Source organism: Asterias amurensis, chromosome 20, assembly GCF_032118995.1.
Source record: "Asterias amurensis chromosome 20, ASM3211899v1".
Lineage (NCBI taxonomy): Eukaryota > Metazoa > Echinodermata > Asteroidea > Forcipulatida > Asteriidae > Asterias > Asterias amurensis.
In genome coordinates this window covers 8,699,747-8,713,420 of record NC_092667.1, presented here as the reverse complement: position 1 = coordinate 8,713,420, position 13,674 = coordinate 8,699,747, and the positions used below count along the sequence as shown (strand labels likewise).

Genomic DNA, 13,674 nt, shown 5'->3' with positions numbered 1-13,674 from the left:
ACCAAGAAATATACAATGAATTCCTGGACACAAACTGTTACATGATATGGATATGATGGATGTTCAACTTGGAAGATGGTTCATCATAACACGGTAGAAAAATCATCTTCATAAATGATGGGCAAGTTATGAATGCATTCTCATCTGAAGTGACATGGTCGTCAACAAAAGATCCATCCAAAAAGTATTACAAACTTCTTCAGTGAACCACAGATTGTTGTACTTTGTATTTTCAACTTTTAAATTAGAAACAGAGGCACCTGGAAACAGCGAAAAATAATGGAACTTTAAATCGTATCATCATTTTCCTTGACTTTGAATGCATACTTCTTGTGACTCATTTTTAAACCATCATCAGAAAGGTTTCACACACTGGACATGGGATAATTCTTCATATGTTCTACATTTAATGTTCTTCTATTTACTCTAAAACTGTGATTTGGAGTTTCTTTTGATGTTCATTTGTCTACCCATCTGAACAGCGAGGTTAGGATGTTGAGGAGTACAGTGCAACAGTCCAGGAGGCAGAGCAACTGACAACTTACAGGCGCTTGACACACGGGTTGTATTAAACACCTAATGATCACATTCTTTGTTATAACTTGTTAAACTGTGAATGTTGAACTTATGAAGCATCTATTACTATTGTATTTTGATGTACCTGCATTGTATCTGTAAATATTAACCATCCTGTCTATGCAATAACATTATAATGGTTGCAAAACTGATTTGTTGATTACACATTATGCAAAATATAACTTGAAACCCAATGAATTGTAAACCTTTCTTTACACAGATTCGAGTATATCTGATAATGAAACATGTTTTGTAGATATTTTATGACTTGTGATTGAACTTTTAACTTTAAGACAAACATTTCATTTGTTTCAATCTGTAATATTTTATGAGATTTTTATGAGATTTTTGCTTGTCTTAAAGCACATAATCCTTGAAAATTTCTGTGGGTAATTTTTTTTTTTTTTACCTAATTAAAATGTATTTATACAACATATTATTTTCATGACAAATGGACATTATTTTCATTGTACTTAAGGCTGTTTCAAAGTTTATACAAATACAATTAGTAATTTTAGCTATAGGCACTTAATTTGCCTCATCTTCTAGTGCAACGTTCATAATAAGCTTTTAACATTCTAGTGTTAAAAACATGAGTATGAAATCCTTAAGCTAAATTACAAAAATATTGTTTCAAATAAACAATTTTTGAAAAACAAAACATGTGACAAACCCAACAGCTCTTGTGATCTTCCTGTTTTCTTACATGCTAATCAAGGGGTTCCATTGAATTAACATACAAACAAGCTGACGTCAGTGAATGGAGATAGCAAACAAAACACCAAACAACAACAAATTCAAGTCGTTGTGCTAAAGCTTTCTCAAGTTATCGGCACGTCATTAGTAACGACTTGATATGGTTAGGATCATGCATACATGAACCTATGGTTATAATGCTTGAGTCACGGTCCTTGTAAACATACACTGTATAATCAAGCTGGGTAGTGATGTCATAGCACAATGCATATTTTAACACGTACACTAGTGTCTACTTTTCCCATCTTTCTCACCTCAGGTGAGATTCAAACCATATTTTCTCCAAAATTAAAACTTCAGCCAACTTTGTACAGTAAAAACCCTTTCATCATTCTGATACATGCAGTCTGCAACAGGTATTGTCTTCAATGGGAATGCCTGTGAATCACAAACAACATGCAAATCCTTGTTCCTATTAAATCATCCCTAAAATCATGATTCTTGATTGCAGCTCCATCACATTGCAACATCAAGCCAACCAGTTCTTCTTGGGACCAACCAGTTCTTCTTGGGACAGTTGTTCAACTATGTCATCTATAAGTCTCTGGTGGCCTCAACAATCTGAAGGTGTGTAGTGACTCAATGATGTGTGCTTTCATTATAGCCATTAAACATTTTCAGGTAAGATTGTAATTTCTTCATTTTCTCTCATATTTCAATCTGTACACCCAGAATTTAAAGGAAAAGTAGCACAATGTTTTTAAAGAAAGGTACTTCCATTTCGATCTTTTTTGAAGAACCTATCTTCAACAGCATGGTACACCAATGGTCCATTTCTCTATCTACTTGTTTGTTCGATTGATTTAGTAAGAACATCGAATGTCTTCAAACATGTTCAGATTTAGTATATAATTCTATCAATCCTCTACTTAGTCTTTTAGGTCATTATAGCCTAAGCTACATTAATGTAGTTTTAAAAAAGGTTGGTGGTTCTTTAAAAAAGATACTTCTATCCGCTTTCAAAATATCATCCCATCATAAGAATTCAACCCATATTAGATTGTTTACAGCGTTAACCTAAATTCACCTCACCAAACTTGTGCTTATTGAATTTATAGAAAATAAAACCCTTGTAAAAAGTGACTCAAACTATCTCAACAGTGCACAAATTATATTCTTCAAGATAACTTTTTGCAAGACACTCACCCGGAAGACATTCTGTGCAGAGAAACGACTTTGACAAGAAAAAGTAGGACAGAGAATTCAAGTAAATTAGAACCATAGGACTTGGATGACATAGCAGATGCCAAACGCATGAGTCCCACCAAGGGAATGTGAACATGTTGAGGGCAAGATGCTTTGTATCTCATTCTCTACATCATTTGCATTCTGACCTCATGTTTGTCTGGTTCCCTATAAGCAGCAATGATCTTTTGGTGCTGACAACAGAAAGGAGCCAGGCTATTTACCCTTCCAGTCTCGGTTTGGTACTGGGTTTTTTCTTTTAAAACAGAACTCTCAGACAAGGTTGTTTAACAAGTTATTCCTCAAAATCCAAAACATAAACCAGACTTTTAATCGGTAAGAAAAGTATGTAAAGTTGATTAATTATGGGTTTTTGGAAGTAAATTACTTGTATAAAGTGTTTGGATGATAAGACTGACAATTTAAGTTGTACGGGTCAGGACACAAGTATAGAAACTACAACTTACATAAATATAAATACTTCTACGTAGTTTTACTAGTTGCTTCATGCTTGTCTATGTTTAGAAATCACACAAGTAAATTGCCCAAGATTATAGATTGCACTCCAAAAAGGAATGATGCCACATTTTTAGTAAAATTAAACACAAAGTTACTTCGTAACACCAGCAGCAAGATAATGCAACTGGAAGAGTTAAATTAATTATTTCAAAGGTTGAGATATCTGTTAATATACTTAGGACATTCTACATAGCAGTCATTGACCTTAAGATGGTCAACTGATGTGTTTAATATCTTATCAATCTGCTGAAATACTTCTAACTGTAGTCACAGTATTTGTTTGCTCTAGCCATGTCATTAGATCGATGTATTACTTAGAAGTAATACAGAATCAAGATTCAAAGAAGTAAAGAGCACACACGGAACACAGACAACTTTGAGTTTCTATCAATCTGTGGGTTTTTTTAAAGTAAGATTTCTATTTTGTTGTCTCACATTGATGAATAATAAAGCACTGTAGGCCAATACATGTATAGCCAATAACTGTATACAATAAAAGTCACCATCTCCACAATGCAATAATTCCAGGTTTTTACAGTATCAGGCATGGCAGTGTTCATGATGGAAGACAAATCTTTCTAAGCAAATGCCTATGATTGTTGATAGTTTCCTAAGCACTATACATTCTGCTTAGAAGGTTTACACAAACAGGTAATAAGACTGTTTAGCCCATAGTTGTCAACAGATGAGAAAGTGTCAAGTCAGCAAGACCACATAGGAGAAAGCAGTCACTTCATAAGGGATGTGTACACAATTACTTCAACATGGCTGGCAATAACGTCAAGAGAAGTTCATCATTTTACTGCGCTTTAGCTGGTAAACGGGAACCAAATCGTGGCCTTGTGTGGATTTGGTCCCCTTCAACCAGCCGTAGCACAGCATTCTTGCATCTTAGGATACCAGTGAAACCCGTAGGACTACCAGTGAAACCGCCAGGATACCAGTGAAAAACCAGTGAAATCGGCACAGAGATTTATACAGTTTATGAATATCATGTTTTGTACATAACTTTGACGACCATGATAATCTTACTTGAGTGTAGGTGTGTTTTGTATAAGTCTTTGGAAATAAATTATTAGTTTTATATAATTTGTGATTTGTTCAAACAATTGTAGAGTTGCCAATTCGTGTTTAACATAAAAAAAGACTGCATAGCTTTATGGTTCTCTGGAATTCATTACCATAATATAGCATTCAGGCTACGACTACAATGTAAGTGTACATTGGTATCATCACTTTTATCAAATACTAAACCACAGGGAAACAGACTTCGTAAATTTTGAAAGATTTGGAGTTGAACAAAGACAAATTGACTAGAGTGGGATTTGAACAAAGACAAATTGACTAGAGTGGGATTTGAACCAACGACCTCCAGATTAAAGTGCCAGCGCTCTACCAACTGAGCTATGTAAAAATGTATAGCTATTTGTTCAACCCAAATTATCATTACCTTTACTACATGTAATGAAAACAACAATTGCATCTTACATGTCTTAAGTTTAAAATAAAAAAACAAATTTTGTTTAATAGTTGATGCTAAGTACATAGATCTGCTCGTAAGGAAATGTATGTATGATATTGGTTTTCTGCAGAGTATCATCATGTTCATCTTGCAGCATCTACATGTATTTTTCAAAGAAATAACCTGTTGATATTACATTATTAACTTGGGTTTCTTTCATTTGAATGGCTACTGTATTATAGGGTTCAATGTTCATGTATGTTTGTGTTCATCTACGATGCGACCTTGTTCAAACGTTCAAAGTTTTGTTTTATAAAATAGGACTGAACATCAGTGTTATAAATTTTTTTTAACATAATTATTACAATAATCTTTGAATGATGGAGAAACATTGAGGCATCAGGCACTGTTCAGCTTCTGCCATTTTTAGCTCCAAAATGACCTGCTTTTGGGATATCTTCCAAGGTTAATTCCAAAGAGATTTGAGATTACTGCTTATTCTTCTGCTGTTTTTAGCTCCAAAATGACCTGCTTTTGGGATGTCTTCCAAGGTTAATTCCAAAGAGATTTGAGATTACTGCTTATTCTTCTGCTGGTTTTATGAAGCACCTCCTTTTTTACCTTTCTGTCATGTGTACCATTTGAAGACATCACAGAGGGACTTTATTGTTTTTGGAGCAAGCCCATGAGTATTTTTGTGGATACCAGCGCCATAGAAGGCGTCATTATTATTATACTAAACTAGACAAATCGTTGGATGTTGTATTCATGCAAATTCATGTAATTGAGTATTATACTTTAAGAAAGCTTAACCAATGCACTTGTTGGTTCCCTGTAACCATTACTTAACATTATCCAAATATATTTTATGCACTGCTTAAGAAATAACTATCTTCAAGAGTAACACCATACAATTATGTAAAAAACAAACCAAAAAAGCTTTCACCTCCCCAGAATTTTAGTTTGAAAATGTGAGTGAGTGTTAAGATACATGTTTTAGGTTGTAATTCACATATTTTGCTAGCCGGATGGCGATTGCTCAGAATACTTGGATATCTTGAATAATGTGTAATACACATTCATCGGTGAAGAAGAACGACAGAGCTATGAAATATACAATGATGTATGAGTTGGTCAGTTACTAAAGAGATAATGACTTCCGGGGTTGTGGCATTCATCCCAAATTCTATATCCCAGTGTCTGATTTCGGACTTCGTTTAGATCATTTTCAAAGCTGTCGATTGTCAATAACATGTCCCCCGTGCCAGTCTAATCTCTAAACTGATAATTCAGCTAGTGTTTTCGTCTCGTGTTCGGCCTGTTCTAGTCAAGTCTTCACTGCATTCTCTTTGTGTAATGTTGGTAAGGGAGCCAGTACACAGCCGAGTCTTCAATATGTAGTCAGGGCTATTTTTATGACTTGGCAAAATGAGTTTCTCTTTTCATTCTTTAAAATTTTACTTTATTGAGCTGGAAACCAACTGTGGGATTCAATGCGTATGTTGTCATGCCCCAGAGTCAAGCCAAGAACGTTACCTTTGCAGTCAGACAGCTTTATTACTATGCAGGTAGCTTTCATACATGTATCTCTTGTAAAAAGTAAGTCCTAAAAAACGAAAATCCTCATGACAAGCTGAAAATTTCCCCCCTTCTAGGCCTCAATATTTTCCCTAGGATTTGAAGAGAGGGAAGTCCAGACTCCTGACGGCCACAGACATTTTACATTTCTAAACAAAACCATAAAATACTTTAAACATCAATGTATTTCATATCCCCAAAGTCAAAGTCATTCAGATTCAACAAACAAATTGACATGCGTTAAACACCTTCAAGTTACGGTCAATTCCATGGTTACTCAAATAACCACAGAAATTTGAAATCTGATTTTACGATTGACTGTTGCGACTCGTTCAATACTTTTAATACACAATATCAATAAACGATATTTATAAAATCTGAATAAAATCGACAATGTTAACTGGAAGTTTTAGCGAAAATACGGTGCAGTTTTTAAGAGTGTCCTACAGAGACCATTGTGTTATACTGTCATTTGTTTTATTTCTTTAAGCTCTTCTCTGCAAGAAATCGAGTGTGACCTCTTCAACAAGTAGCATCATCATCATCAAATTGAACAGCGCCCTCTGTTATTAGTTTTGTTTACTATTGTATACCTGTTGATGTGTGTTGCGTTGTGTTGTCATTTAGCCTTCGAGAAAGACTTTGCGAGGATCAAAACATCAGACCATTTACTATTTTTTGCAGGTTTAAAAAAAAACTAAAGAATTCTAAAGAATTTCTCTGTGGGGTCCAAACTGAACAAAGACAAACTTTTGTTTTTTGTTCCATTGTAATACCCCACATAGGCACTTTTGTGCCCACACATCTACATCCTATCTGTGAAATTGTCTTGTTTTACTTTATATTTTAGAAAAGAAAAAACCTAAGATAAAGGTTAATGTTTTGGCAGGGATTTTGAGTTTATTTGAAAATATTTCTCAGGGCATTGGTATAATTTTGTTTAAATGTAATGTAAGCTTTCAGATTAAGGAATTAATCATGTGTGATAGCTTTTAGTAATATCATTTCATACACATTTGCTATTTAAAGAAGTTTTCCTGTAGATCTGTCATCAAAATAGGATTTGTGTATAATTAAAATAATGTTTAAACGATGTACTCCTTTCAAGTCAGTTAATCTGAGGTTCATCAATAAAATAATTTACATACATGTACTTTACCTCGGCCTATTTGAGACAATATTAAATAAGAGTTGTGTCACACATTTGTTTCTTCTTCAGAAGTTTGTCAACCAATTTGTTACATATAAAATGAAGCCAGCCTTGAATGAACCTCAGGGTACCCACAGCAAAGTTTCAATAACACTAACATTTATCACATTTAAGTGGCACTTTAAATAAAGGGGGGACATTGCTGTGCCCCTTCAAGAGCCTGATGCACGTACATGTAGAATTCTAACAACCATGCTTACAAAATGAGCAGCTAAAAAACAGCACTAAAAACAGCACTGGCCTCCATTTCCCAATTGAGGGCTCACTTCAAGTTCAAGTATTACATTGATGTCCTCAGTTTTCTGTAGATGACATTACAATTCATTCAGTTTGTTTGAACGTTTGCGTCATGCATAGACCAAGGGATATTAAGGGTTGAATGCTTGGTGAAGGAATGATAATTGTTTTTATGTGGGATTCATTATCATGAGTATAAAGTAATTACAAGATCTACAGCAACTGAATTGATATTCTCTATACTTCAACAACCCTTAACTACAGTTGGATTTTGTTCTTCATGCACCTGGAGCTCAGCTGACTAGGGTGCAGATTTTTTTAGCAAGCGCTATGAGCGCCTGCATTGGCGGATACCGGCACTATACAAGACTTTGATTATTATTATTAATATTATTATTGTTATGTATGTAGAATTTCAATAATGCTTTGTGGTTTCTAAGCCCTACCAGAAAACAAAACAAATCAACATCAACCACGACATCAGATAAATGAGGCATTAAAGGTTACGAGGATCATAGACTGTTTGTTCAACCAAGTGCTGATTTACCAGCCACTTTGTCATTAAAGATACAAGAAAAGTCATGTGAGAAAGTTTCAACTGAATACAGTGTCTACTTGTTGAAAAAAGAGCAAAAACTGTCACAATATTTACACAAGAATGTTGAATCCCTCCCTGTTTAGCGAGGTGACAAAAGGTACCAACCGCATCTGCGGCTGCAGCAGTTCTTCACAACCAAACACCACAGAAATTTGAATCCCTGAAACTTGACATGAGGTGAGATATTTGGAGATTCAAAATTTTGACAAACTGTTACTTATTCCTAATCAACGGGGGGGGGGGGGGGGGGCATTTCAGACAAAATAATTTTGCAGAATGCTCAATAGAGCCAGTTTCTGAATAGAAATGACACAATTGTTGGGGGGGGGGGTTCATTGCCTAAGAATGACCCAAAATTTAAACGACAGGGTCTGCCAATTCCGACACCCAGTTGAAAAACATTCCTTTTTACAACAGCGTACACAGTTTGCAAATGACTTTGCACATGGTACAACATTTCTGTTTTCCAGTAAGCAGGGAAGTTCCAGTCCTTACAAATATCTTTTTCGTATTAATGAAATGATGCTGACGCACGGTCAGCATTTTTCTACTTAATTAAGCGTCAATATTCTCCAGCTAAGCAGATATATGAACTCATATCAGCAAAGGTCCGAACTCTGTGGATGTGCGGATGTGCCACAGTTGGCTTGTCACTGAAATAGAAAGTAACTTGTCTTTCCCTGGCGGGTGCTTTTAAAAACACTGCTCTCCTGCGTAGCCTGCAGGGTCTTAAAAACAGCTCAGGCACGTAACAGGCAAATACCCCTAGAATGACATGCTGGTAGCCTGCCAATCTAAGTGACGACGCTGTACAAGTGACGACATTGGTTGAGCTCAGCAGCTGTGTAATATAACTGATAGGACGAGGCTGGGGAACGTAATAACAACAACTTAACTTGAATAAAACAAAACAGCACATACCTGGGGTTGCCACGCAGCGCTGCATGGTGCAGAGCGTTGAAGCCATTGTTGTTTGTGACGCAGATGTCGGCATTGTTGTCCAGAAGCAGTGATAGGATGTCATCTCTCTTCTTGCTGATTGCATCATGAAGTGCTGTGTCCCCTTCTGAATCCTGAAATACAATCAAAGACAAATATCAATCAATAAATACCAAGAGTAGATCTTCATTATGCCCGGTTCATACTTCCTGCGAATGGCGCGAATATTGACGTCACATGGCTGTTTTCGTTTTGAATGTTTTGCAGGAGTTGAGCACATTTCAACTGATGAGAATTATTTATTGCTTATTCGTGTTCGCATTCGCAGTCACATGTATGAACCAAACTTCACACTGTTCCTGTCCTTCCAGCCTCACTTTGGTTACATGCACTAGCATAGAAGAAACCCATCATGGCCTCTATGCAGAAACAGCTATTCCTCTTAGAAAGCCTACAATCCTGATCAGAACTTAATGAGACAAAAGAATGGAATATTATCAAATTGAAACAATAAATATAATCCCTGCAGTTACATCAAGATTAAGAAGACACTTTTGAGGATATTAAGTTCAATAGTTCTGTATTGTTGCACGTTCCCTGAATGATTCCTTGTCAAAACTTTGATCTTTGACCTTCAGTACATCTGGCTGCATACAATGTACTTAATGAGTTCATACCGAAAAAAAAACAACCCAATCGCTGACGCTCTATTCCATTTGCTTTATTTATTTAAAAAGAAGGTTACATTTTGAATTTAACTCGACTAATAAACCATGTAAGTCTCGCACATATTCAAACATTTTAAGACCACTTTTGGTCCAACGAATACTGCCTTAACACATCAAGAAACAATTTAACTTGCAATGCTTAACGAGTCCCAATGTTTGAATACACGCAAGAATTGCACTCTGGGGTATCCCTTCTGATAAAGCTGGAATATTTACTCTTAAAGGCAGTGGACACTATTGGTAATTACTCGAAATAATTATTAGCATAAAAACTTACTTGGTAACGAGTAATGGGGAGAGGTTGGTAGTATAAAACATTGTGAGAAACGGCTCCCTCTGAAGTGACATAGTTTTCGAGAAAGAAGTTAATTTCCACGAACTTGATTTCGAGACCTCATATTTAAAATTTGAAGTCTCAAAATCAAGCATCTAAAAGTACACAACTTCGTGTGACAAGGGTGTTTTTTCTTTCATTATTATCTCGCAACTTCGACGACCAATTGAGCTAAAATTTTCACAGGTTTGTTATTTTATGCATATGTTGAGATACACCAAGTGAGAAGACTGGTCTTTGACATTACCAATAGTGTCCACTGTCTTTAAAAGCTGGAGCCATTATGGCTCCATTTCAAAGAATATGGTTTCAAAGTAGTGGGTTATATGTACAAAAACACATAATAATTTTTAACCCCACACTCCAATCAAATCTACAAAAAGGTCTTACTCTGAAACTTGCGAACTTCAAAGAAGCTCAATGTTGTTACTTAATGTTTTTTAACGCTACATACAAAAGATCCCACATTAAATGTGTCCAGCTACTCCTGGGGGCTGAAACAGGGTTACCCCCCCTTCACAGTCCATAAGGATGTAGGCATTGGTATCATCCACTACGAGCCTGACTGGTAGAGCAGAATGGACAACCTTCCCAACTTTCAACAAAGCAATTATAGTTAAGTGCCATGTTAACGGGCACAAGTGTCACAACCAGGATTCGAACCCACATTCTGCTGAGTTTGCATTCAGTGTACTAGACCTTTTAGCAAAGATAGGCTACAAGACAAGTAGTGGTGGGTTTAAAACTGGAGCACAAACTTACAGCATAAACTTTACAGCATGTAACTCATCCAATTTGCTAAGCATTGCAGTATTTTGCTTAGTACATGTAGTTGAACAACCAAAATGCGTAATGTACATGTATCTACAGTATGTATATGACTGGTATATCCTGCTAATTTTGCTTAGCTGTTCTAAATCATCATTCTGGAATCCAGGTCTTACAACGTAGGTCATCTTAAAGAGAGAGACACATGGTGACCTCAGAGCAGGGTTCCAGGACACCTCACTTGCCACTCACCAGCCTGTTCCCCTGGATCATGTCCTTTAATCTCTCTAAGCATTAAATAGATCCACAGCCCCCTTGATAATCTGGGAATGTAGTTTGCATGCAAGATGACACCATCAAGTATTGGTATCCTGACCTTATTAATCCTTACACCAGAGTCAACTATTCCTGGTTGGGAGACGAGTCTGGGCCCCAAACACGAGTCATGGCAGGTAGGAGACCAGATCAACTTAAATGGATTGACACATGACCAGGACAGACATGTAGTTTATGGTGCTGCTTAATATGGGTTAGCAATTTAGGGCATTTAGTTCACGAATGCAGCAATGGGTGCATGGGAATACGAACATACAAATATAAGTAAACACATTCGCTAAACACATAACTTTTTGCTAAATAGAGAAGTGAGTTACCAGTTGAGATGTAATGTCACTCATGTGACTTGTTCTTTGCTAATGTTTGCTGATCAGCTCTTCGAAACTGGGCCATGGACGTGTGCTGTTTTGTTGAAGACCCAACTTACAGAGTACACAAATTCTAATTTCATTTTCAAATTTCAAAATGCTTTTGAAGCTTATAAATAAAGTAAAGTAAAATCTTATAGCAGAAACATTTTACAACATACATGTAAAATGCTTTTTATCTGATATTGCTTATAAATTCTGTCCAACAGAATTGCTATGATATATTTAAAGTCTTTTGCTCAAATTAAACTGTATTTAAGTGACGCAGCTCTGGCAAAGGGAATAAAAAAAAATGCAGTTTTTGCCAATCACCGATGAGTGTAACTTTCACTGAATACATAGTGTTAAATGAGTACTGGAAAAAATTTACTCTGGAGGTATCAAGTGGATTCAAAGTAGTGATTGAATGTAAAGCGCATTGATACGGTTATTGTGAAGTGCGCTATATAAAAGTTGTTATTATTATTATTTATTAACACAAAGTAGAGCAGAGATCCTAGCCTTGAGCGCTACATGTAGCCAGGTGATCAGTACCCAGTGTGAATCCTATGAATAATCAGCAGGAATACAGAGTGTCACAGGTTGGTAACTATAGGTTCAATTTCATAGAAGCTGGTTAAGCACAAAAAAATTGTTCAGCACAGAAAAATCCTTAAAAAAACACAGGATTACCAGACAAAACAGCATGTGATTAACACTCTTACTTAGAGTACATTAAAATCTTTATAAATGTTGGTCAAGGTCCAGCGAATCGGAATATTTTAGTGCTTAGCATTTCTTATGCTTAATATGCTTAGTTTCATCAATTTATTTGGCCTAGGGTGTGTTCAAATGATGGTGTCTATAGTTTTTTAGCCCCGAATTCAAGTCGAGTTAAAGTGCTAAGCGTAAATATTAACTTGATTCAGTATCAACTCTATACACTTTCAAAAGTGCTTTTGGAAATGCATATATCCAGCCCAGGAATCTGTTATGTGCGGAATTCTTCAATGCCTGTTCGAGATCATCAGAGGTACTGCCATTCCAAAGTGTCACTGACGCTCTGGGCTAACAAGGCATGATGCGTCGTAACATCAACATATCGTATTCTTAGCTATTACAGTAGTGATACCAGCTGATGTAACGTCTCAGGCTACTGAGGGCCGGGCGGACGATCCATGACCCAGACAAGAAAAGGTCACGCTGGGGCCTCTTTGGAGGAGCAACCAACCAGGGTTTTCAACTTCTACAAGAGATTTAACTCAACAAATTGCTAACAGTTAGTTAATACAATATCTGGGAAATAATCAATTGTAATTTTAATGCAGGTTTTTGCCATTTTCCTTCTATAGAGTTAATTATGAAGGAAGACAAATGAGCAGACGACACCTTGGCATGCATGATGTACATACACACAGGTACATATGAACCTCATAGAAACATAACGTTTTGTAGTCATTAAAAAAATGAAATGGAAATAAATACAATGTGAACAATCAACCCTGCCATTAAGACACATTTCTCCCCCTTACATCTCTGTTTGCTGAGCCAATTTAATTTATGCTTTTAAAATCATTTTGGAAAAATTCCACTGGAACCAACGAACCCAAATGTTACAAATACAAGATTATGTCAATTAGGCCCTACATGTACATGTATATTGTTTAATAGGATTGGACATGCTCAGTGTTCTAGCGGTTTAGACATGTCCTCTTAATTGCGAGGGTCATGGGTTCGAGTCCCAGCCTGTGGATTTTTTCTGCATAAGTCCGTTCATACTGAATCATGACACATCAAGATTGGGATGAACTCAAAGTAACTTTCTAACCCTCGCACAACTATGCACATAATCTAACCAGTTCACTTCGGAGGACGCAATAACCTGAAAACAGGCAAAACTTTATACACACAGAGGCGGTCCTAGCAACTGTCAATCAAGTTTCTGGGCAGGTTTGGCGATAGCCATGTCAACACACATCATGGTATGGGAAGATACTTTGGCGGGATGTGCGTATGAAGGTAATAGACCAATGCATTGACATCATCCAGCCTCCATCTCAGAGATAAACCGATGATAAAAAACAATGGAAACGCACATACG

At 36.3% G+C, this 13,674-nt stretch overlaps 1 protein-coding gene across 2 annotated transcripts in view; it reads right to left on the bottom strand.

Annotated features, from left to right (window-relative positions):
* LOC139952232 (E3 ubiquitin-protein ligase MIB1-like) overlaps positions 1 to 13,674 on the bottom strand; it is a 142,605-nt gene that overhangs the window by 101,006 nt on the left and 27,925 nt on the right. For both annotated transcript variants that reach the window (XM_071951296.1, XM_071951297.1), the window contains exon 12: positions 9,043 to 9,194. In XM_071951296.1, the coding sequence (XP_071807397.1) occupies positions 9,043 to 9,194 (152 nt within the window). The remainder of the gene's footprint in view (positions 1 to 9,042; positions 9,195 to 13,674) is intronic.